At 42.4% G+C, this 24,781-nt stretch overlaps 7 protein-coding genes across 7 annotated transcripts; 4 read left to right on the plus strand and 3 right to left on the minus strand.

Annotated features, from left to right (window-relative positions):
• The first annotated feature begins 2,322 nt into the window (after positions 1 to 2,322).
• F4813DRAFT_344056 (putative ABC multidrug transporter) lies at positions 2,323 to 7,867 on the plus strand. The gene is made up of 7 exons (XM_049241614.1): positions 2,323 to 2,741; positions 2,909 to 3,125; positions 3,213 to 4,160; positions 4,325 to 6,345; positions 6,463 to 6,597; positions 6,715 to 7,026; positions 7,079 to 7,867. The coding sequence occupies exons 2-7, from the start codon at positions 2,910 to 2,912 to the stop codon at positions 7,830 to 7,832; spliced, it is 4,386 nt and encodes a 1,461-aa protein (XP_049104251.1). The 5' UTR covers positions 2,323 to 2,741; position 2,909; the 3' UTR covers positions 7,833 to 7,867.
• Positions 7,868 to 9,998: 2,131 nt separating this feature from the next.
• F4813DRAFT_385000 (uncharacterized protein) lies at positions 9,999 to 10,612 on the minus strand (the record flags this gene model as incomplete). Its single annotated transcript, XM_049246180.1, has 2 exons — positions 9,999 to 10,405; positions 10,582 to 10,612. The coding sequence occupies 2 exons, from the start codon at positions 10,610 to 10,612 to the stop codon at positions 9,999 to 10,001; spliced, it is 438 nt and encodes a 145-aa protein (XP_049104252.1).
• Positions 10,613 to 12,273: 1,661 nt separating this feature from the next.
• On the plus strand, positions 12,274 to 13,115 carry F4813DRAFT_396942 (uncharacterized protein; the record flags this gene model as incomplete). Its single annotated transcript, XM_049247885.1, has 3 exons — positions 12,274 to 12,321; positions 12,400 to 12,611; positions 12,686 to 13,115. The coding sequence occupies 3 exons, from the start codon at positions 12,274 to 12,276 to the stop codon at positions 13,113 to 13,115; spliced, it is 690 nt and encodes a 229-aa protein (XP_049104253.1).
• Positions 13,116 to 15,574: 2,459 nt separating this feature from the next.
• On the plus strand, positions 15,575 to 15,975 carry F4813DRAFT_344061 (uncharacterized protein). Its single transcript, XM_049241615.1, has one exon. It carries the CDS (start codon positions 15,583 to 15,585, stop codon positions 15,823 to 15,825), a length of 243 nt encoding a protein of 80 aa, XP_049104254.1. The 5' UTR covers positions 15,575 to 15,582; the 3' UTR covers positions 15,826 to 15,975.
• Positions 15,976 to 16,311: 336 nt separating this feature from the next.
• On the minus strand, positions 16,312 to 18,533 carry F4813DRAFT_385002 (general substrate transporter; the record flags this gene model as incomplete). Its single annotated transcript, XM_049246181.1, has 10 exons — positions 16,312 to 16,456; positions 16,513 to 16,562; positions 16,649 to 16,941; positions 17,005 to 17,262; positions 17,320 to 17,640; positions 17,706 to 17,947; positions 18,010 to 18,112; positions 18,176 to 18,223; positions 18,285 to 18,354; positions 18,411 to 18,533. 10 exons carry the CDS (start codon positions 18,531 to 18,533, stop codon positions 16,312 to 16,314), a joined length of 1,653 nt encoding a protein of 550 aa, XP_049104255.1.
• A 2,097-nt stretch (positions 18,534 to 20,630) lies between these two features.
• Positions 20,631 to 22,310, minus strand: F4813DRAFT_385003 (Dehydroquinate synthase-like protein; the record flags this gene model as incomplete). Its single annotated transcript, XM_049246182.1, has 4 exons — positions 20,631 to 21,058; positions 21,118 to 21,755; positions 21,812 to 22,224; positions 22,281 to 22,310. The coding sequence occupies 4 exons, from the start codon at positions 22,308 to 22,310 to the stop codon at positions 20,631 to 20,633; spliced, it is 1,509 nt and encodes a 502-aa protein (XP_049104256.1).
• A 519-nt stretch (positions 22,311 to 22,829) lies between these two features.
• On the plus strand, positions 22,830 to 24,625 carry F4813DRAFT_344074 (DmpA/ArgJ-like protein). The gene is made up of 2 exons (XM_049241616.1): positions 22,830 to 23,716; positions 23,775 to 24,625. The coding sequence occupies exons 1-2, from the start codon at positions 23,158 to 23,160 to the stop codon at positions 24,425 to 24,427; spliced, it is 1,212 nt and encodes a 403-aa protein (XP_049104257.1). The 5' UTR covers positions 22,830 to 23,157; the 3' UTR covers positions 24,428 to 24,625.
• The last annotated feature ends 156 nt before the right edge of the window (positions 24,626 to 24,781 follow it).

The following is a 24,781-nucleotide window of genomic DNA, read 5'->3' on the forward strand; positions in this document are numbered from 1 at the left end:
AAAATACCACCAAACTATCAAAAAGAAAATAACATTTTTAAATTATTTAAAACGTTATATAAATTATAAAAATCCCTTTTATTATAATAAAAGAAATTAACTAAAACCTTAAAAACTTTGGATTTTAAATCTATTCCTAAGAAATCTTATATATTCACTAAAAAAAGGATTTTATTATTCATTTACGTTAATAATATTGTTATAACATATCTTAAAACTAAAGAAAAAGAAGTAATATATTTTATTAAAAGCTTTAAATAATATTATTAATTTATTAAAGGTAATGATTTACAATAGTTCTTAAGTATTAAAATAATAAAAAATTAAGAAAGGTAATTTATTTAATTAAATTAATTCGTATATATTAATAAAATAATTAATTTTATAAAACCTTTAAATTAAATCTTAAACATTTTAATAACTAAAAAAGAACTATTCTTTTATAAGAAGATAGCTTCATTTAAAAATATTTATCGTTATTAACAACGTATAAGATCTATCTTATATATTACAATAATTACACGTTTAAATATAGTTTTTACAACTTTACAACTTTTATAATTTAATTATAATCCCGGTTTGAAGCATTATAATATATCGAATTAAGTAACTTTATACTTTAAATATACACAAGAATATACGTTGTAATTAAAAGGGGGTAATATTTTCAAAGCTGTAAACAATATTTTATTTACTAATAATACCTATAATTGAAAGAATTCTTAAGTATACGTAATAAAACTATTTAGGAATATAATAGGCTAAAGGGCTAATAAATAAGATATAATAACTATATTTATTATAAAAGTTAAATTATTAACTTTATTATAAGCGGTAAAAAAGATTATATTTATTATAAAATTAATTTGCGCCTTTGGGATTAATTTAAATTAATTTATTATTAGAATTAACTATAATAATAAATAAATAATTAAGTTAATTAATAAGGATATTAAGAAATTAAAAATTAAATTAAAATACGTAAATATATATAATTATTAGTTGCGTTAAAAGACTTAATAAAACTATATTAAAGTGGATTATATTATTTTAAAGGATATAATTATAAATAGGTTTATTAAAACCTTTATAAAAGATTTATATAAATAATTTAAAATTTAATTAGCCTTAATAAATATTAGGGATTTTTTATAAATAAAACAACTATAAGAATTAAATAACGAAATAATTATAAAATAGGAAATATATATTAATGGCGATTAAAAACAATTAAAGGCCTTTTCCGGGTTAAAATCAAATTATTAATAATTTAAATAATAAAGAAATATTAAGATATTTTAAATTAAATTAACCTATCGATCGCATTTAGAAAAGTATATTAAATTAATCAACCATATTAAATAACTTAAAAATCCTTAATCTTATATAAAATAATGGTGTAACATGCGTTTCTACGATTTTACCTCAATCAATCAAATCATCAAAAATATAATAAATTAAACCTTATATAATGCCTATTCAGTATATATTAATTATGTGACAAAAACTAAAAAATTATTAACAAAATTATCGACAAACTTGTTAAGCAAAAATAACTTTTTCGAAATAAAAAACTAATTCTTTTCTTTATGCTTATTTTTATCGTTTATTGCAATATTTTCATTTTAAAAAAAAACAGTAAAATTAAACAAAAAAATCGCATAATTATCGACATTTAAATCGTTAACGTAATAATTTTAAACAATAAATATTTAATAAAATTGCAAAAATTAATATTAATTAAATTCCATAAAAAACCATTTAAATTTATATTAAACGCCCTTTTATTTTATTATTAATAACGTACTCATCTAAAAACCTATTAAATCTTAACGATTACAATTATAAAAAACCAATATACATTTAACACTTTAGTCATAAACTATAAAAATAACAATACTTATATATAACAATAAATAAATATTATCCTAAAACCAATCCAAAACGTAAATATTTACTGCAATAACATTTACATTGCTTTAAAAATACTAAAAGCTTATTTAAACGATATAAAAGCCGTTTTTTCTGCAATAAAATTGCGAAACATCTCCATCGGCCCAAGCAAGTCCTTTATTGGCTTTCCCAACAACGTTATTCTCGGTCGATTAGTCGACTCCTTTGGCCTCCATATACAATCAATGCCTACATACCGCCTCTAATAAGAGGTACTTAACCTAACCTCGGCTAGCCTTAGGTTGTGTTAGGTACCTAGCGTGCTTCGGTTGGAGGTTAGGTAGGTCGGGTAGGAGGTAATATTTGGGGTGCGCTATCTGGGGTGCGCTATCGATAAACGCCCGTTCTCAGATATTTTACTTGGTAGTCCAATTTGATGTCCAGATACAAATATCGCGGCTAAGATTCAAATTTGACGCCGATTCTTACCTAGCGATAGGCCGTATAACCCGTATAACCCGTATAACCCTTATAACCCTAAAAATGGTCGAGATTGTTTTCCATTATCTTTCCTAGTCCCTCTTCTAGTCTTTCTAGTCCCCTATTCACTTTAGTCTCCTATTTACTCCAGGCTACGGCATCGACGTTAAAATATATGTGTTTTATAAAAACCTAACGTGTCGAACTTTAACGTACGAATCACTATGCAATTGGCCAATCGACTTGTAGCCCAGCCAAAACTGCTCTATAGTACGGTGCTCGGTATTGTACCATGTTTTATAATGCCCCGCGAACGAGCACTCGGATTCACACTCAGGCGTGGACTCGTCATGTTTCTACCAAACATGGTAAGACTATTTTAAGTTGTTTTACTATGTGTGAAGCGTCACGTATATATAGGTACCTACCTATATCTGTATCTACGTATCTCTAGAGAATATGACCTTAGAACTGTCCAAACCTCTCCGTACGAACAACTTCTATCCGATGCTGTAGCTGATCGTCTGCTCGGCAGGATGTTGTTTTCTATTTGTATAAATGCCAACGATCAATCTCTAGGACCTATGGTCCTAGGATGTCGGGATGACTTCGACTTCACTGTCAAGTTCGAACAGCTATTTTTCTCCCTCGTGCCCTCGGTTGTCTTCATCTTTCTATCGCTATGGAGAATTTGTCTGCTCATACATAGACCTACGATCGTCGATGCCCCAATGTTACGACTGATAAAACTCGTAAGTGTTCTTTCTATAAAATAGCATCTAAACTATAGGATGATTTTTTTACGCCTGTATAAGCTCACATATATATCTACCTCTTAGGGTGTTACCAGCTCATATACTCTCCTAGAGCTTTCTTCGGTCATCCTTATTAATGTACTCTCGCTTGGTGCTGACAGTGTTGACATTGCTTCTTCCGTGCTTCGTCTTCTTTCTAGCGTTTTCATGATTTGGTTATCTTACTTTGATCATGAAAAGTCTCCAAGGCCGTCGATTCTTCTTGATACATATCTCTTTTGGACGCTCCTGTTTGATATTACCCAAGTCCGTACATTTTGGCTGGCTTCTCAGACTGGATCAGAGTTGGTATTTTCTGCTATTTTTACAGCTATGCTGGTTACGAAAATTGCTATGATCTTGCTTGAAGCTCAACGGAAAACCAAATGGGTCACCTGGAATGCTAAAGAGCATAGCCCAGAAGAGACGAGCAGTATATTCCACCTAGGTGTTTACTCTTGGCTCAATTGGCTATTTCTCGAAGGTTATCGCAAGGTCTTAAGTATAAAGGACTTGTATCCACTTGACCAGAACATGGCTGCCGACCGTCTCTCAAAAGCCTTTACCCAGCAAATAAATGATGCAAGACTCAAGGGTCATAAGCCTAGTATTATCAAGGTCTTGGCTCGGACGCTATTAGTACCTCTCATACTCCCAATTCCTGCAAGGCTTGCCAGGATCGGATTCACTTTCTGTCAACCCCTATTCATAAGCAGCCTTACAACACGACTGTCGCAACCCGAATCGACATTGCCAGCCAACATCAAGTACGGCTTTATCGGTGCTAGCATTTGTATCTATTTCTCCATTGCAATTTCGACAGCACTGTACTGGTATGCTCACCATCGAATGCTCTACATGGCACGGGCCTGTCTTGTTACAGCCGTTTACGCAAAAGCTACAGAGGCTCGTGAAGACGAGAATGCTTCTCTGACGTTGATGAGTACGGATGTAGAACGCACGATGAGTGGGTTTAAGTCTTTCCATGAAATTGTACGTGGGTTTTTTAATTGCCCGCTTTCACCTCTTTTCTGCTTGTCAAGTTTCTACCCCTTCCTCTACGTTTATGCCATCCGCTAAACTGATCAAGTTATCTTGATAATTGTTAAAGCTCATGTCTAGAATAAGAGCCAACGCCGCTAATTCTATTATCGTAGTGGTCAAATTTTATTGAAGTTGGATTCTCGAGCGCGTTATTGTACAGGTCGCTTGGCGCTGCATTTGCGGCCCCTATAATCATAGTCTTGATATGTGCAAGCGGAGTTGGTGTCATCACACGTTTTACGGGTAAAGGACAAAGGACGTGGGTGGCCGGTGTTCAAAAACGTGTTGGACTCACCTCAGGGGTGATTGCGACGATGAAAAACATTAAACTCTCCGGTCTTACTCATCCGATCGCCCGTGTCGTCGAGAAGCTTCGAGTCGATGAATTAAAAGCAGGTCAGAATTTCCGAACATTATTGCTAATAGCGGGAGTCTTTGCCTATATCCCTTTACTTGTCTCTCCAGCCGTAACTTTTGCAGTGGCCCGAAGAAGCCTAGATCCCTCAAGGCTATTTACTTCTGTATCTTACCTTCTATTAATGACATCTCCTCTTAGCAATTTATTTCAAACTTTACCTCAATTCGTCGGAGCGCTAGCCTGCCTCAGCCGCATTCAAGAATTCCTGGAGATAAAGTCACGGGATGATTTTCGCATCACGTTTATGGAATCGGAAGATTCGACCGAAAAGCCCTCTGTAGATGAGTCTTCAGCTTTGCTAGCTGTGACTATAAAGAATGGCAGTTTTGGTTGGGAGCCAGATAAGATGGTCCTCAATAACATCGACATTGAGATCCCTAAAAGTTGTCTCACGATGATCGTTGGTCCTGTTGCATCGGGAAAATCGTCTTTATGCAAAGCACTCCTAGGAGAAATGCCATATCATCGGGGAACAGTCACAATAACTAGCAACCTTGAACGCGTCGGATATTGTGACCAAACACCGTTTCTTTCGAACAGCAGTATCAGGGAGAATATTATTGGATATTCGCCTTTCGATCCTGAGCGATATGCTGAGGTCGTTGATGTAACAATGCTCGGCGTTGATTTCGAGACGTTGTCTCTGAAAGATATGACAAATGTCGGTAGCAATGGCATAACTCTTTCTGGAGGTCAGAAGCAACGTGTGTCGCTAGCGAGGTGCCTTTACCTGCAATCTGACCTTCTTATTATGGATGATGTGTTCAGCGGCTTAGATACGGACACTGAAGACCTGGTATTTCAGCGTGTGTTTGGGGCAAATGGGATCCTCAAAAGACGCCAAACAACCGTCGTACTGTGTACTCACTCCGTCCGTCATCTCCCAAGTGCCGCGCACGTTATTGCTTTAGCTCCAGACGGATCTGTCACTGAACAAGGCACATTCGACGATCTTATGGTTAATCGAAACTATATTCATAGCCTAGGCGTCAAGTCTTCGTCTATAAGCCAGATAGCTAGTGACAAACTCGAATCCGAACCTGACGCCCCTGAGCCTCCAGATAATTCATTAGGAAAGATACCTCCGCTACCTCCCGCGCCGAAAATAAACGATAAGGCACGACTAACGGGTGACAAAGCAGCTTACATGGTATATCTAAAGAGTATGGGGATGGTACTCGGTACTTGTTTGCTCGTTTTGGGTATGCTCTTTGGCTTCTTTTGCAATTTTCCAACAGTATGGCTGAAGTACTGGTCGGATGATGCTACGGCTGCAAATCCGGTGCACTCTTTTAGTTACTATGCAGGAATCTATGCTTTGCTCCAGACGAGCGCCTTGATGTCGTTGCTATTCCTTGCAATCCTAATCTACATTACAGTTATCAACCGATCAGGGAAGTCTCTTCACGACGATGCTCTGCGAACACTTACACATGCACCGCTAAGTTTCTTAACTACAACCGACCAGGGGACCATCACGAATCTGTTTTCTCAAGATCTAAACCTTATCGACAACGACCTGCCTCATGCTCTCCTTAACGTAATAAACGCCGTACTAGTCGCCATTGGCCAGGCGGCCGTTATCGCTACTTCGTCGCCATTCCTAGCAATTAGTTACCCATTTCTAATAGCTGTACTATACGGAATTCAAAAATTTTATCTTCGAACTTCAAGACAGTTGAGATTGCTAGACTTAGAAGCGAAAAGCCCGCTATAGTAAGTAAATATCCTCTTGAATTAATTACAGACCTTATAGTGGTTTGGTCTCTACTGTCAGCTACACCAATCTGAATGATTGTGTCGAAATCTAGCAGATTTTACTAACACACATAGCACTCATTTTATTGACACTTCAAATGGTGTTGTCACCCTTCGAGCCTTTGGTTTTATTGCCAACGACCGTAAAAAGAATGGCTACCTCCTAGATACGTCCCAGCGACCCGCATACCTCCTAACCATGATTCAACAGTCAGTTCTCCCTCTCACAAATTAGCTGACTACCTTCTGTATCGGGTTTTTATGAATTTATATATTTACCTAACCTCGTACTCTCAGTGCATTTTGATCGCTAACATAGTCTTATAGGTGGCTTGGTTTAGTGCTGAATTTCGTCGTTGCTATAATAGCCGTTATGCTTACATCCCTTGCCATCAGCCTACGCTCCAACTCCGGCTTCACCGGCGCGTCTTTAGTAGCCTTGATGGGATTCGGAGAAACACTTACAAACGTTGTTACGTACTATACATTGCTTGAAACATCGCTTGGTGCTATTACTCGACTGAAGTCTTTCGAGAAGGATTCTGGATTGGAGGACAAGAAGGACGAGGATATTATTCCGCCTGAGGAGTGGCCACAGCACGGGGAAATTTCCCTCAAAGGTGTCTCGGCTAGTTACCGGTACCAACCCCTCCCTCTATTATTCAACGAAACAAGAGCTTACATTATCCAGCGCCGAAAATGCTACTGAAGTACCAAGCATGGCACTAAAGAATATTAAGCTCGAAGTTTCCTCCGGGGAAAAGGTAGCGGTTTGTGGTCGGACAGGAAGTGGGAAATCATCTCTCGTCGCCCTCCTGATGAAGCTTCTTGACCCGGTCGACGATACACCCGATCGCGTATTCATAGACAATACGCCTCTCCACCGCGTGGATCGGACCACTCTTCGACAGCGTATTATTGCTATTCCCCAAGATATTGTATTCCTACCCGATGGTTCTACTTTCCAGGAAAATCTAGATCCTTCAACTGTGTCGACGGCCGCCGAGTCTCGGGCCGTCATCGAAGCAGTAGGCTTATGGACATTTGTGCGTGATCGGGGTGGACTCAAGGCAGGGCTGACAGCTAGCACGTTGAGTCAAGGACAGCGACAACTCTTTTCACTTGCTCGGGCAATCCTTCGTAGACGCGTCCGAGCACGCAGTCTTGGGCTTGGTGGTGGAGGTACTGAGGGTGGTGTTTTGCTACTTGATGAAGTAAGTTCGAGCGTCGACCGAGAGACCGAGAAGGTAATGCAGAAGGTGATCAGCGTCGAGTTCAAGGAGTACACAGTTATAGCTATAAGTCACCACTTGGACATGGTCATGGATTATGATCGTGTTGTCGTTATGGATAAGGGTGAGATTGTTGAGGTAGGCAACCCAACCCAATTGGTGAAGCAGGCGGGGACCAGATTCGGCGAGCTGTGGAATGTCGGAGGGAAGTAGTCTAATAATGATTATACGACTTAATGTAGTAATTGCAATTTATAATGTAATAGTAATATTGTTGTACAAGTCTTTCCAATTTTGATGCTTGTTATTATTCTAACGTAGAAGCAGAACAGGGAAGATATCGTCAAACGTGATGTGTGCAGCATTAGAGCAGACGGGTACGAAAGTAAACCATAGTAATGGAAGTTCTTCCTCATATCCCCAGCAAGCTGGAAAATGTGATGAAAAACAGTGATGCCCGCGTTTATGGCCTTGGAGGCAGTGTAATACCAAGGTCAAGGGCCGCGGGCAGCCCACAGAGCAAAAGCAGAAGTGCAATCCAGAAAATCAGGTACAGTCAGACATCACTAGATGAGACCACAAGAAGAGACGCTGGGCTAAGAACAACAAGCATTCGTCGCATTGGCATATCCGAACCAACCAACGCTCCCTCGCCCTCAGAAACAAGTATCAAGAACGGGAGGATAGCCGACGATGCATGAGAATTTCTTTGCTACTATAGAATCAGAGGTCTAACACGGAGGCGATGTAAAACTCACGAAAGACCAAACCCCCCCAGATCCAACGACGAGATTTTACTAGACATGAGTAGCGCAGTGGAGTCCCCTGACCAACCGAACCGAGCGTCTGCACAGTGGGCTGGCCGACTCGAGGGGGCGAGTTGATCCGGACCTGACGCGCATCGGTGTCACTATGAACGCCGGGAGGCACAGGATCGAAGGGATGCAACCAACGATGTGCTGCCCAAGGGGATGCAACCCTTCATGCAGGGAATGGGGCACCCTGCAAGGACGAGTGAGATGCAAAGATTGGCCCCTGAAAGCCACGGCAAGGCGCTGACAATCTCAAGAGGGACTCGAATCCGAAAAGACCCCGAAGGTGATCTTTCGAAACACCAGATAGGCCCGGGCGAAGGCTATTATTCTAGTACATGTGTCCGAACCGACTTCCTGAATGATGAGGAAAAAAAGGAAAAGGGAAAAAATGCAAGTTGGTGGGGAGGGACCCTTGTTTATATACATGTGGGGGAGGAGCGGGAAGATCACCCAGGGCGACGGCTGATTTGGGGTAGTTTGCTGCCTGAAAAATTCCGATTGGTTTACCCCAGATTTTCCCCTTGATCCACCTCGATTAACTAAGCAAAGTTGAATCACCCCTCTTCATTGGCCCCACCATTTTTATTTTTATTTTTTATTTTTCACAAATCGGAAATACTTTACAGAATTAAAGGTACATCCGGTAGATATGTACTTATGTTGTCAAGAGAGGCAATTGCGCTAGACATGAGGGAATTAGGTAACAACGCACTTTCCTGTGTATAAGATGCGCATCATCTTAAGTACCTAGGTACCCAAGTACTCTAACATCAAATACACGATTTCCTTATTGGAAACTGCTACAGGTCGTGATATACGACAACCTCTAACAGGTGATTGACACATGTATTTAATAGGTACCTAGGTATGTATGGATATTGCGTTAGGTACCTAGATCTACATGTATACACGCTCGTTATATTTTGGCGAAAAAGAGTATCAACCTTTTTATTCGTAATCATAGGAAATTTCCACCTGTGGCCCTCAAGTCCCGCTAACGTATGTATTTAGACGCCTAACCTAGAGATATCACAAGGATATCGGTATATCATCCTCACTAAACCAGACGTAAGAGAAGTAATGACAGCGAGTGTTGTAGCAATTATATGTACTAGCACTAGGTGTTCTAAGCCTGAAGAGGTGGCAATGTCTTGGCCTCCTCCAGCTCTGCGTGTCGCCGTTAACGAAATTGAAGCACTGGTTATTGGCATTGGGAGATTTGACCTCGCAGAGGTAGAAATCAGTTTGCAACCTAGCCGACGTCCAACCATTGAAGGCTAAGTAGCTGGTCTTGTTCCCAAGTAACACAAGCTTCATTAAGCCCTCAAGTTTCTTGCTAACAGCATAGTATTATAGAGGATTAGTATAGTCATATTGGTCTAACTTGTAGTGGTCATATATGCATGAAGATATAATACTAGGGACTCATCCACTACATTTCGATAGCTAGTATGAAATCAAGAATATACCTCTTACCAAGCCAAGCGAAGCAGCAACATTCATGAGGTTTGTCCTAGCGAGGCCGATGATATGCTGGGGGTAAGTCACGACCCAAGTCCAATTGTTATGGTGGTCCGCAGTGTACTTCTCTAGAATACGCTGCTGGATGTAATAGAAGTTGCGGGAGGGGATCCTCTTGCTCAAGCCAAAACAGCAATTCTTCGTCATCTTCACGCATGAGATTCTTAGGCTGTCCTTGATGTACCCCATACTGTTTGAGGCCACATGTTAGGCTGAGATGCTCTAGTTCACAAGTTTGACTAGATTTGATGAGCGCTTCAAGGAAGTTTGATAGCATGGAGCCGTTGATGTGTGAGGCTTCTCCCTCATCTGAGTTCGCCAGATAGGCACAGAAGTAAATTCTTGTCACGGGCGGGATATGAGACAGGGACTTGCTCATATCCTCTGCCGATGACTGTAAGACTAGAGTTGCATGTTTGACCCTGGGAGTACTCTGAAGAATTCTGGGACCTACACAGATAGTGTGTATATTTCTGTGTACTCAGGTGACTTGTTTAAGTCGTCAACCACCGCCATCCGGGTGATACCTAAGTGGTAAAAGCCATTAGCCCAGAAGCACTGCGCGAACCGGATGGACATTGAGTTTATGACCAATAAAGGTCTAAGTCATTAGACAATAGACTCACTTGTGCTACCAGTGACTATGGCTGCCGGCATTGTAACAGTATAGAATTTTCAAGTGTGGTTTTGAGCTGCGCTTGTTTGTGGTTGATACTCTTTACTTATGTGGGCATAGGAAATAGAACAAGCTCAGTGAAAGTTATTCTCAATGAATATGAACACGGCTTTTAATTGAGTATTGTTAGTCATTATTATCATAGGAATAGTACTGTTGTCAGTATGACGTCGTAGAGTAGAATATGATGCGGAAGTATTCTCCAGTATAGTACAATTTGTTACTAAAGCGGAAAATGATAGAACAGTCCTGGCTATAGTCAGATATGGGTTGCTCAATTCACCCGGAAGTACGTGTCGTCAAAGATTTTACTTACACAAGTGAAGTATACATGACTCAGAATCGGTACCTAGGTAGTGTTTGCAAAGAATATTGCACAACCGTATTAATAACCTTTATTACTGGTTAAGGAAGAGGAAGTAGAAATATAAGAGACTGGCTTTCCGCCTTGACCCCTTTCGAACTTCGGACTATTGGTGTATATAATGTTGTGGGGGGTTCTACGGATTTTCGAGCTTCCAAAAGAGCTAAGCATGTTATTTTAAATTTCATTATACGTGTAAGTATGCTTTTGAAACTCATTAACTATCGTCGATGTGTAGTAAACTGCCTACCTAACAAGCCCATTCTACCAAATTAGGGGTTAAGTCTATATAACCCACAACTGACAATACTCAACCAATATATACGATAACTTTTATTTACTAAGCCCCTTAAGAATGATAACCTACCTAATTTACTGCAAATATACTTTTCTTGCTTAAGCACCTATGTACATGTACGTATTTATTTTCTTGTGTCACTCTTTTCCCGCTAGTCAAGCCTCATGATACACTCTTAGCTTCTACGCCATGGGATTAAAATAAACTAATTTTAATTAGGGAAGTAAGTAACTAAACTACCTAGGTACCTCCTAAACATTCACCAAACATCAGTCATCTGGTCAATGCATTGTAGCAGAGCTCAAGGGAAGGTGCAACTTGGTCAGGTACCAAGGTACTGCTAAACACTGTTACTATAGCGGTCCAAGCTTCGTTGTCACAGAAATACATAAAGCAAGTCACTAGGAAAACACCATGCCAAGAACAAACTACTCTACACTATCACTGCCTAACATAACCAACCTACCTAACCTACAAAGAAGTCGCGTTGTGGTCCGTACGATGCTGTTTCCCTCCTAACGAGGGTTTCAGTGAATCAGCAGGCTCATGATTAAGAAATTATTATTATTATTACTATATCCGGGGTTACAACATGTCCCTGACACATTAGCTGAGGCGCTACTCTATTAGCGCGAAGCTTTTGATCAACTCTGAGGAAGCGACGTTCCTTATATATTTTGCACGGATACAACGCGACTTCCACGATCAACTCAACCGATACATCGATACATTGAGTCCTAAGCCATATATTTACACCTTGGCCACATATATTAATTCTATCAACCTTCACCCAACCCTCAACTCAAGACTCGACAACAACATCTGCCCGATATTAACTTCTCTCCTCCGGCCTCCCGCACCATATCCTCCATCTCATTAACGGCTTCAGGACAGTTAACCACCTAACCATAATTCCTCACCTTTATCCTTTTGGTAACTACTATCTAAGCCTACCTACCTACTCAACATAACATCGCAGGATGGCCAACAACGACATGGTTAACCGGGGCATGACCCAGGTCTTTACTGTAAGTCAAGCCTACTATTGATCGTTGTGATTATTTAGAAACAAAGATGTGAGTATTGACAGCATGTTATTGCAACAGGGACTTGGGATTCTACTCGGTGCTGGTCGCATCAGCAATGCCACCCATGAAAAGATAATGGGTCTTATCGATGCAGACGCAGACCAGAACCGTGCCAACACCGACGCCACTCCCACGGCGGCGGAGACAACAATTGGCCTCCCAGGTCCAGGAAAAGAGACACCTATTTCTGTGCAGTCTCAAGATCTCCTCGGGTTGGGTAATGAGTTAGGGTAAGTAGCCTTTTCATATTTACTTACTACCTACCTAACATACCTTATGAATTCCTACTAATCCCCATTACTAGGAACATGTCTATTGGAGACAAGTACAGCCGTGGCTCGACAAAATCTGCTGGTACGAAGTCCGGAAGCCAGCCCAAGATCATCTGTCCTTGGTGGTCGACAGCTGGCTACGCCTGCCGCGATTACGAAAATGGAGAATGCAAATTCTACCATGAGGATATTCCGGATGGGCTACGTCAGCCGTTAATTTGCCATTTTTGGGCAGATGGTAACCGGTGTACTAAGCCCCAAGACGCCTGCCGATTTGCACATTACGCTGCTCAGCATCGGGCTGTTGCTCCTATGCCTACCAAGAGGAAGATTGAGAAGACTTCCACTGGGCTAGACTACAGTGAGCACTTTGCAATACCCCGACCAGCGGTGCTACCTCAAGAAAGCGAGGTTGGCAAATGGCATAGCCAGCCGCGACCTCCTCCCGAAGATGACTGGTAGAGCAAAGTTTAGCCAATTAGCGGTATTCATATGGATATGGACGTGAACAGTGTGTATACTCGAAGGCTTGCCAGGATTAGGTAGCAGGTGGCCGGAATAGTGCCTCAGAAAAGGAATTGTGGAGTCGATTTACCCTTATAATCGTTAGTTTTATTCCTCTTAATTCATTATCGGATCCGTTCACGACAATTAAGCAATATCACCCCTTCAATTTTGTCATGAGGTGGAACAAGAAGCAAGGAAACAACGAAGTTGTTCCGTGAGGAACTCTAAGCTAGCTACAGGAGCTTATGGCCATGCATACCTCTAACAGTATCCTTTGTTCTAGATATCTAATTTAGAATCCTAGCCCATACTTCCCATAACATGCAAGTGAAAGTCTACAGCAATGATTATCGGCTGAGGGACCATACCCATAAAACCCTACAATAAGGAAATAAGGAAATAGCTAGGTTACTTAGGTATATGTCTAATTGAAATCAATATCCTAATCATGCATTGAAACTTGAATTACTGTCCAGTTCTACCAGTACCTAGGTACCTGCTTATCTTTACAAAATCGAAAGTAAGAAGGTTGTTTGTTGATGTATTCTCCAGAATATGGCCCATCTTAGATACACAGGCCAACGCATATGATAGATGCAACAAGACATCTCTTTTTTTGTTTACCTAAATTTTTTCAAAACATTAGGTATTCTACATTAGTAACAGGTGCTATCACGTGTTGGCTAACTCTGCTATTCATTCTTTGCTCGTGTAATTAATTGCTAATATGCAATTCCCACCACCAGCAAATAACGACCCCAAATCTACTCCTAGATATTCTCATTGGGATTATCATCGTCTCTACCACAAGGCAAGATATAATGCCATGATTCTGTTAGGTAGTCCTCTTGACTTCTTATTCCTTTCTTAACACATTGGTGTACTCATGAAGATCAAGCCGAAGGAAGATGTTTGGTTAAATGTTAGCCAAGGCCGGCACAAATGTCCTATAGTACGCCATAAAGCATGGCTACTATTCTCAGCAAATTTGTAAGATACATATATGCAGGGTTAATATTACAATGACCATCAAGGGACCTGTTCATGTCATTTGCATTATTGAAGTATGCTAGTCTCTTTTCTGTAAACTCTTCTCTGGTACTTAGGCGAAGTACAACTGCTAGATATTGTACCCTTAATGAACTTCATAGAATGAATGATAGGGTAGATGGAATGTAACTATTAGCGCCTGCCTTTCTACCCTCTTACGAGGGCGCCGCACGCTTCTGATATAATAGATTTACCCCTGAATCCACCACTGACCCACTTACACTTACACCCTAACAACAGCTACCTCCTATTAATGAATATCCAAATGCGCTTGTTCAATGGTGACCTGACTTCGAAACTCGATGATAAACCTTAGCTACCTAAGTGTAAGTAGTATTATATGTATACTTGGGGTAAACATATGTGTCTAGGTGAGTTGCTACATGACTATTAGCCGCAGCTGTACGCCGTGATATAAGGCAAGTGGTTCTAGAAGATAGAAAAAGCAAGTAATGATCATATAGAATGTTTGATTGGCATAAATACTACATTTAGGGTATGTATGAGTCAACTACTTGTTGTGCAACTATACAGACAGCGCAACTATGCATTAGCTACCACCTACCTACCCAGGTACCTAACGTCACCCTTTTCAGATTCGATACTAATATAGCATAGAGATGCAGATAAAGTCAAAAAAGCGCTGTTCTAGAGACGGAATCTAGCTAGAGCGGGGTTACCGTTTTCTAATAGCATAACAGCGAAGAGAGGCATACGCCTCGATTCGTAGCAAAATATTAAGAGTTGGTCACTTAAAGTTCCCATAAAACAGACAGATCAATATATACTCTCCTAGCGACTATGAACACTGGTTTAAGAACTTATACTTATCCTCCGATGATGTTGGGCATAGAGAGAGTGGAATACCGGATGCATGGAGGACTGAAATCCCGTTTCATGACCTGCAGCATGGCTGGGTGCATGGTCGACAAGTTAAAGCTCCTCCAAGATCAGCTATTATGCGACTCTTCCGACCTATCCGTATGGTTTTCCCCGAAACTTTACCTCGAGTTAAAGCAGTCACCTGCTTCGTTATCCGTTGACAACTCCGGCGTTGTATTTCTCAATTTGGACTGGGCCTGTTACTCAGCAGATTTGACCGTCTGGAGCATATATCTTATGAGCCGTGGGCACCATATGAAGATTTTATGAGAGAATTTCGTGATCGAGGTACGAACCCATGACTGTAGCAGGAATAATTTCATCTTCTCACTATGTTAAATACACCCTGGCCATTCATTGATGATACTTAGAGATAGCTCTTTCTTTTACAATGCGAAATAGTCTCCCGGATACTCTCAAAAAATTAATAATATTTAAGGACTCCTACAAATTCTACGACCGATTTCCGAAAAGGCCAGCCCGTATACCCATGTTCAACTTGGTCGACCCCAACGAAGGGCTTAGTGCGGTTCTCGCATCTAAAAGCCTTGACCTACAACACCTTACTATTTCCTTTATGATCGATGCCGAAGAATTCTTTCAACACTGTCAGTCGACGTGGAGCTGGTCACATCTTCAATCTCTGGCGCTCACATCGCAGCTCCTTCAGGACAATTGGGGAAAGCGTAAGCAGATTGAGGTTTTGTTGTGCCGAGCTAGTGTCCTTGTATAGAAGATGCCCAAGACACATACATTTGTAATATGGAACGGTGGAAAGGCACTTGCCTGTGCGTTCATCTATCGTATAGACAGAGACAGTGCCTCGGTAACTTGGCACGGAACGTGGCATCTAGAGTCGAGTCCTCTTGCTGTCAAGTCGTGGCAACTCACTGTCTCAAAGCTTCCGTTCCCTGAACATCAACTTAAACTAAAGCATAAGTATATTCAAGGGGTCATAAAGTCTCACGGAGATGCAATCTATCATCTGGAACTGCCCTTCCTAGTCGTTGATCCTGCGTCACTTTGGCAGATCCGGAGGGAAGTATATAGCTTAGAGCAATGATAATATAACTCTGGATGTCATTGCCTATGTTATCCCTCTACGACTCAGCCCCGGATCTTCCCAACCCCAGTGCCAATGATAATAATTAACGCAAATTCAATGCGGATTCAATGCTCTTGTTAGATTAGACTTCATATCTAGATACCTTAAAAGTGCTTATGCATTACTCATAACCACCTTCTCTGCCACCTTGCCATCTTCGCGTACGATAACCTTGTCAACATGGAGTGACGCTTTGACAGGATTGGGCTGATTGTAAACCCATTCGAGCTGTTCGAGAGTTCGGCCTTGCGATTCAACACTGTAGATAATGAGTTAGTGAACACTACAAGGACACGGTAATAAGGGCCTACGAACCCAAAGAAATACCAGAGTATTGCTTCAACAACGTCCCATCCGACAAACACCTACAAAGAGTTAAGTCAGTTTTTTCTTTTTTCTTTTTTCTTTTTTTATAATAGTTAATAGTAGGTAGTCATAAGGAGTGTCTTACGTATATATACTTGTATTGAATATTCCCCAGAGCAATCGGTCCGGCAAACTGGTTTATGAATCCCATGGCATATACGAGAACGCTGGAACAAGCAAGACCTTTAGCTCTAGTGGTAGTTTCCAACGCTTCAGTGGGAATAACACCCTGGAGAGGTGTATAAGTGAAGGAGAATATGATGTTAAAAAGAAAATAAGACGCCAATGCACCCTTGGCGTAAGATTCTTGTATATTCTCTCCTTGAGCATCTAGGGTGGCGGACAGGCCGGAGTTAGTAGCTAGAGCTGCAGCGCAGGCTACACGAGACAATCAATTATCAGCAAGAATGCAATAAGATTCAGGGGTAAAGGGAGGCAAACCGAGTGTTCCGAATATCAACACCTTTCGACGGGGCATAGTATCTGTTAGAGCCACGGCAGTCAAAGCCCCGATGGCAGATAGCACAGAGTTGAGAAGGTTGTAGGCTAACTGCAGCTCAACAGATGTGACGCCGATGATCTCGAAGATGGTGGTATTGAAGTAACCCAATCCATTACCAGAAAATTGACCGAAAATAGAAATCATCAATACTTGAGCGATTCGCCAACGTCCGCTATGGCTGAAAATAAAGGGGCGATCTATCATAATAATTAGTCCTTGTACTTGGATCGCGGAGGGAAAAGGGAAAGACATACAGTCCAAGGGTCTCTTGTCAATTCCATCCTGGCGAATACCCTCCCTCATTTCCTCAACTTCAAGCTGCACAAGTTTAGAGCTGCGGTCACCATTCCCATGGTACCTCGCCAAAAAGTTAATCGCCTCTTCCTCGCGGCCATTGGCCATGAGAAATCGAGGTGACTCGGGGATGAACCAGACACCAAGTAGAACGACTACACAAGCAAGCGCCTGAATAATCAACGGGATCCTCCAAGAGTAGTTGTTGTCGATTTTATTGCATCCATACACGACCGCAGCTGCAGGAATGGCACCCCCAAACCAACCGCAGTTATAGAAGCCTATGGTGAGACTATTAGTATGCCACGGCTATACTACTCGCATAATATCAAAAGGTGTCTCATACCAGTAGCTCGACCTCGCCAGTGAGGAGGCGCTACCTCAACAGCATAAGCCGGTGCAGCAACAGTCATGACGGAAATGCCGAATCCCAGAACAAAGCGACCGACGACAAATTGTGCGATTGTGGAAGCGGTGGCAACAATAAGCATTCCGACGATAATGACAATGGCGCCGCTGAACATGCCGATCTTGCGACCCCATTTATCAGAGAGGACCGCAGCGAATGGAGCGCCGACCATCGCACCACTAAAGCAAGACCGTCAGCTTATGAATATAGACAAGCGAGGCAATCAGGGGGGGAGACGAACACAGTGTATAGAGAAAACATAAGCGCAACTAGAGTACCGGTCTTGCCGCTATGGAACGTGTTCTGGAAATGTTCCATGGCGACGATACCAGTAAGGAGTGATCCTAGATGATCATGTCTGTCAACGATCTACGAATCTTCGAACCCTTCTATAGAGTATTATTTACCATCATATCCATTGGCGCAAGCGCAACAGAACGCGATGCAGATGGAGACTACTAGTAATCAGTAATCTGCGAAGAGTAGGATGGCGCATGGCCTCGTCTCGATGCATACAGTAAAGGTGTATCGAATATTTGCTCTTGTAATCGATCTTAGTCTCTTGGATCGCCGCGTAGAGTTCGGCCTGGTGTCTAGTTAAATATCTAAACTAAGAAAAGACAGAAGTCGAATCGAACGTACGTTGTGTACCACTTTGGCCTTGGCACCCGGAGCGTTTGTCGTCGTCGAGCCTGATCCCTCCCTCACGGGAACCTGCTCTTGAGACACGAAAACACCAGCCGCGTTAATTTCCTTTTCTTCCATCTTTGTCGAATATCTTTGCGACGGTTCTCCTACACGTGTCGGAGAGGAGCTAGATGAACAGCCTTGCATCCGTCCATATCGATTCTGGACGTGATAGTGATTTTATTATTCTTTATGGAGCACCCTTGTCCCCCATTTCTTACCCTAGTTTCTCCAAGCAGCAAGTCCCGAAAAGGGGGGCGGGGGAATGGATTCCGTGATCCCAAATTGAAATACTGTGCCACCCAAAAAAGACATTCTCTACTGTTGGTGATTCCACTGCAGAGACTAGACAGGGGTAACACTCATAAGGATTCGAGTTCTAGATGCCAAGGCACCCCGGCAGTGGTTCGCTTCCACGGCCTTGGCGATATCTTGGCCCACTGGCACGAGCAGATATATGTAGATTTATAGGTATGTAGCACTCGTGTAGCGAAGATAGACCGGTACTGTAAGCACTTGAGAGAAATCTACAAAGAAACAGAATCGCCACGCGGGTTAGAATTCGAATCGACCACCAACACGCGATATGAAGGGTCGTGTCGATAATGGGCATTCTGAGGTCTCTCGGCGCTAGAAAAGAAACGGACCCTAAGCTTACCATGTAATTGGTGGAATCTGGGATGTAAGCAGTCAGCAATCTTGGTGATTACCTACCTACCTAAACTATATTAGATTATGCGTGATAGGTATACATAATGCTATAGCTAAAAGATGCGGTTTAACCCAAGGTTCCCAACGGGCCGGATCAGGACCACTACTAGGATCCCCGCGGGGGGGAGAGAGAGGAGGAGGGGTCTTAATTGGATCCGTACGTTCCTCGGCGGTAGGCTCTAACCTCGCAACTCTTTGAAGCCTTTCAGTTCGTTATATCTTCGGAGTATCGGGTTATAAGCTATGAGCCTACACTTTTCGTCTGTCAAAGCCTAGCGAGCGAACCAATGATGGAAGCAAATCCAGCCGAAGCTAGACGCGAGAGCAACATTGTCCTCATCGCCGTGTCAACATTGATATAACTTTGCAGCCCTTCTTTGCGCGTGTTTGTAGGGCCGAAGACTTCGGACCGAAGCCGTTGATTGATTTAAGTAGCATCTATTAATCTTCGGCTCTTGCTTTGACGGACTTGGCCCCGATGTAATCTGCAGGTCATAGCGGAAGCCCTGCAAGATCGATAGATGTACCCACGGCACCTCCGATCGCGCTACGGGATATTTACTCGGTCGGTAAATTAAGATGATGCACTATAAGTGTCTTCCATGTCGCTTAATGAATGAAATAGGCCGTTGAAGACTTACATATAACTTGATAGCCCAGCATTATACGATTATTGCTTGTTTGTGAGCATGATTTCTCGCAGGTAGGTCACATCCGCCGATAGGGGTACACTGTGGGGGTATCCTGATATTACGATGGTAATTCAACCAGTCTTCAGCTATGACAAATAAACAATAAACAGTGTAGAAGATAACCACGAGTTATTCTAAGAAACATCGAAGAGACATTAAAATACTAACCGAGATTATGAAGTCTATCCGAGGGTCTGCACTTTGGTCTACAATTATGGTAATTGCCAAGACACTTCAAGGTGTTGTCAGAGCTTGCTTAATCCAACATGGTGGTATCAATTTTCGTTACATTCGGCAATAGCTAAAGTCTCATTTGCATAGTCTCAGCCTACCACTTGCTACTCTATATTACTACAACTACCTAATTGTACCTTAAAACAATTTGCTTTTGCGAAGAATACTAACAAAAGCATAAAAAAGCGACTACTTGTTAACTACATAATAACTAACTGCTGATTGTAAAGTAATAAAACTCCCGACAACAAAGAAGTCATAATAGGTTAGGCACCTAAGGTACATAGGCTACATAGATGAGATCATAGCAAACATAATATTAGATGGTTTTTGATTCGACTCTAACGAGAACTAGTCATAACTTGACACAAGATGAGTATGTTAAAGGCATCGGCGACCTCTTAAACCTATTTAGCATAATCACATTAAGACTTCTAATCCTGCAGCTCTTTCTATTAGCATTAACTGACATTTAGACTATATATATGAATTGCAGCCTTTTATAGGTGGTGTACATCATAACAGGTAACCGTACTTATCAATGCGTTAAAGCCTCCTCGAAGAGCCTCCTCAGCTGATCCCTCTCCTGTTCGAGTTCCTTAGCCAGACCAGGAGCCAGCATCAGGACCCTAGCTTGAGGTATCGTCCCCTCGACTAGGGCGTCGATGTGGCTCGAGTCAAAGCCTAGCTCTTTAAGTCCTTTCGGTTGGTCTCCTAGTTCAGCAAGAAATCGTGTGATGGCGTCGGCCAAGACTTCGCCGGCATCCTCACGCTTCACATTCGTGATATCCACACCGAACGCTTCTGCGGCAGCGAGATGGCGATCAGGGTTGGATGCACCCGTGAACCGGAACACAGCGGGCGCCGACACTGCGACCGAAACGCCATGAGGAATGATAGGCGTTGCTACATCATATCCTGCGTGCTTGTAACCGGGATTTTGACCGGAGATAGGATATGACATTCCTAGTACTCTCTCTTAGTATAGACCCTCTCGTTAGCTTATACTTGATACTGTATCTTACCATGACATAAGTGAACACCAGCGTTTCCGAAACCAACGCCAGCAAGCGTAGCGGCGAGGAGCATCTCGCTCTGGGCCTCGTAGTCTTCCGGGTCCTTGACTGCTCTCGGCAGATATTTGACGGTACTTCGAAGTGCATTTAGAGAGAATATGTCACTGATGGGATTTGCGCCCTGGTACGCAGGTCTTAATATGGGATTCGAGGGCCGGGGTACTCTCTCATTGAACGGGATGGCTGTCCACGACTCAAGTGAATGGCAAAGAACATCCAATCCAGAACTTGCCTTCACTGCCGAAGGCATCGTCCTAGTGTTGAGCGGGTCGCATATACCGAGTGTCGGTTTTAAGTTGCGATGCGCGATGCCAGTCTTAGCCTTCTTTTCCACGAGATCGAAAATGGCTGTGCCAGTCGTCTCACTACCGGTACCCGCTGTAGTAGGAATGGCGACTAGAGGTTTAAGCTTTTTATCAATTGGCCGTCCTTTACCCAATGGTGCATTAACAAAATCCAGGAAGTCAGCATCGGGATACTCAGTGTAGAGGTTCATCAATTTAGCCGTGTCGATCACCGAGCCCCCGCCTACGGCAAGGTAAGCATCCGGCCGATATAGTTTGGCAAATGCAATGGCCTCTTTGATACTATGTCTGAGTAAGTCAAGGTATGAGATATATTGCAGAGTTTGGTGTTAACTTACGAACTATCCTTTGGCTCAACTCGTACTTTATCAAATATTTCATATGCTATGCCTTCTCTCGATAAGGCCTCTTCTACTTGCTTAACGGCGGTGAGTTTTCGGACGGTCGAGTCGGTTACGACGCAGACATGTTTAGCAGCCATGTTCTTAAAGTCCATGCCAACTTCTTGGGTGACACCAGGGCCAAATCGGATCGAAGAGGCGGCCATCTCAAATGCATACTCCTTCTGCTGAGAAGGGTCTATAGGGGAAGCGAAGCCGCGTTTCCCGATGCGCCTATTAGTATGCTGAGCATACGCGTCAATTTGAGGTCTTGCATGATGATGATGATGTCCCGGGTTTGAATGACATGGACAATTTGGTGGATGAGCATACTGAACCGTCCGTAGAAGGCTAACTGCTCTTGTAGCAGCCTTATTGCTTGCGTATTAGCACTCATATAATACGATATTCAACCTCGAGAACTCACATTCGGAGCCACTCGCACTGCAGCAACCATCTTTATAACTAGAGGTTTATGTGTGTTTCGATCTCTCCCTTTGGGGGTTTTAAATGAGTATTAATTGACTGGTTAATGAGTATATAATATTGAATTGTAGTTGCAACCGTTCTCCTTCTCACACAATGAACTTATCGTCTATTGTCTATTTCTATTTATTAATGTGAGAGGATAAGATGGATAGGATCTCTCTTAACCTTAGGTAGAACAAAAGCAGAGAAGACAACGTGGGGTAAAATGAATCCCGCTGTGGGGGAAAAGGCTTGTTAACCGGTTCGAACCGGTAATAAATAGCTTCTCCGCATAATGGCAACAAAATAGGAAGGCCCGGTTCAATGATTCTGGGGATCCATTGTTGTATGTACTAACCTACTAGGTTAGGTAGGTATGTATTCAGGTAAGCTTCACCTTCCCGACTCAAAGTAAAGCCTGAACTAGAGGTTAGTCTGTGAAACTTATACACCTCTATGGCTCTAACATTGAAATTAATCTAGCGCAGATTCTAATTCGTTGTAATAGGCACTTAAGGTTACAACGAACCCTACCAATAGGCCAATACAATCGGGTTTTCAAATCTAGGTACTTAGATACTATAACGTCACTAATCTCCCACATCGAGCAAAGCTTCATTCATATTAACGATCCTGATTCGCCAGTTCTCGGCGTGAGTCAACTGGGGGGTGATTATCAACAATCTATCAATATTACAATCTTATAATCTTACAAGAATATGTTCCAATATAAAGGGAATCCCCTCGATTGGGGCCAACATCAGCAACGCAAGGAGACGAGAAGCGAAAAAGAATAACATAAATTTCAAATTGAACCCAACGGCACCCTTCTCACTATGTCGTCAACAGCTTCAGGCACAGCCGCGGGTAAGGAGCCTCGCATGCGACTCCGAGATCTTTTGCCAGACTTACACCTCGGATACTGGAAACCAGGGCCCCTCAATTCGCTTACTGATGTTCCCGGCGTCCTGGTCCACACCCAGGAGATTTTTGCCGATGACGGTGCCGTAAATACCGGCGTCACCTGTATTTTGCCTCGAGAAAACTGGTTCTACAACGCCTGTCACGCTGGAATATTCAGCTTCAACGGTTCCGGTGAGATGACCGGCAGCCACTGGATCAATGAAACGGGCTTATTGCATTCTCCCATCGTCATCACAAATTCATTCTCCGTAGGTGCCGCGTATCAGGGAATTTATGAATATACCATCAAATCTCAGGGTGTGACCAAGGGGAATGTCGATTGGTTCCTCCTGCCCGTGGTTGCGGAAACCTTTGATGGATACCTAAACGATCTTACTCAATTCGTGGTCAAACCCGAGCATATTATTAAAGGACTCGAGAACGTATCGAGCGACCGCGTCAAGGAAGGCAACGTCGGTGGTGGAACTGGAAGTAAGTCATATCTACGCCATAACTTAGCTAGCAAATCGTCCTAATCAATCTATCATAGTGATATGTCATTATTTCAAAGGTGGCACCGGTAGCAGTAGCAGAGTCGTTGAGGGATTCGACAGTAAAGGCCAGCCAAAGACATATACTGTGGGTGTGTTAGTGCAGGCTAACTATGGGCGCCCACAGCACCTCCGGATTGCAGGCGTACCAGTTGGGAAGATCTTAGCTCGGGAGGCCGATGAAGCTGCCGAGAGTAATATAGCAATCAAAATGGCACGAGAGGCGCTTGAAAAGGAGAAGAACAGAAAAGATGGGAGCATTATTGTAATTATCGCGACAGATGCGCCTCTTCACCCTTCTCAAATGCAAAGGCTTGCTAAGAGAGCAACGGTGGGGCTGTCAAAGGTTGGCGGTTATGGTCACAACCCTTCCGGGGATGTGTTCTTAGCCTTCTCAACCGGAAACGAGATTCCAGTTCAGTCAAAATCGACGGAGCGGAAAGAAGTCGACCGGTTCAAACCTACGCCTATCACAATTGATATTATAGACGACACTTCGATCAACGGGATTTTTGAAGCTGTTGCAGATGCTACTGAAGAGTCGATATACAATGCTTTGTGTATGGCAGAAACAATGGTAGGAAATAAGGAGCACAAGATCGAGGCTCTCCCTCTTCAAAAGGTTAAGGAGATCATGGAGAGATATAATTGAAGAGAGGTATTGAGAAATATATTCAAACAAGATACCTGTTGTACTTTTGTTTTGCTTATAAGGTTGTCTTACATGTAGTGCAAGCTCACGACTCTACGAAATATGGTAAATTTCATAGATTCACTCAATTCAATTGGAAGCCTCCATTTAATTGTCTGAAGTACCTAGTACCTAGCAAATCAAACTGCTTACATAAAATACCACGTGAAATGTGGCTTTCAATTGTGGCGTTAAGTGCACGCTCCCTGAACATTCTGACATAGGAAAGTGGGATTCGCGGACCTTGAAGCTTATCAAACGGTAATGCCAAGAAAGCAATAACCTAAAGACGCTTTGGCCTCAACTCCCTGAGAC

The sequence above is a fragment of the Daldinia decipiens genome, assembly GCF_022478715.1.
Source record: "Daldinia decipiens strain CBS 113046 unplaced genomic scaffold F4813scaffold_2, whole genome shotgun sequence".
NCBI classification, from domain to species: domain Eukaryota; kingdom Fungi; phylum Ascomycota; class Sordariomycetes; order Xylariales; family Hypoxylaceae; genus Daldinia; species Daldinia decipiens.

Coding starts and splice junctions, on each gene's coding strand:
- F4813DRAFT_344061 (XM_049241615.1), top strand. CDS start 15,583: ATGTTCAACTTGGTCGACCCCAACGAAGGGCTTAGTGCGGTTCTCGCA.
- F4813DRAFT_344056 (XM_049241614.1), top strand. CDS start 2,910: ATGTTGTTTTCTATTTGTATAAATGCCAACGATCAATCTCTAGGACCT. Junction 6,346..6,462: donor GAAGCGAAAAGCCCGCTATA/GTAAGTAAATAT, acceptor TAACACACATAG/CACTCATTTTATTGACACTT. Junction 7,027..7,078: donor GGTGTCTCGGCTAGTTACCG/GTACCAACCCCT, acceptor TACATTATCCAG/CGCCGAAAATGCTACTGAAG.
- F4813DRAFT_344074 (XM_049241616.1), top strand. CDS start 23,158: ATGTCGTCAACAGCTTCAGGCACAGCCGCGGGTAAGGAGCCTCGCATG. Junction 23,717..23,774: donor CGTCGGTGGTGGAACTGGAA/GTAAGTCATATC, acceptor AATCTATCATAG/TGATATGTCATTATTTCAAA.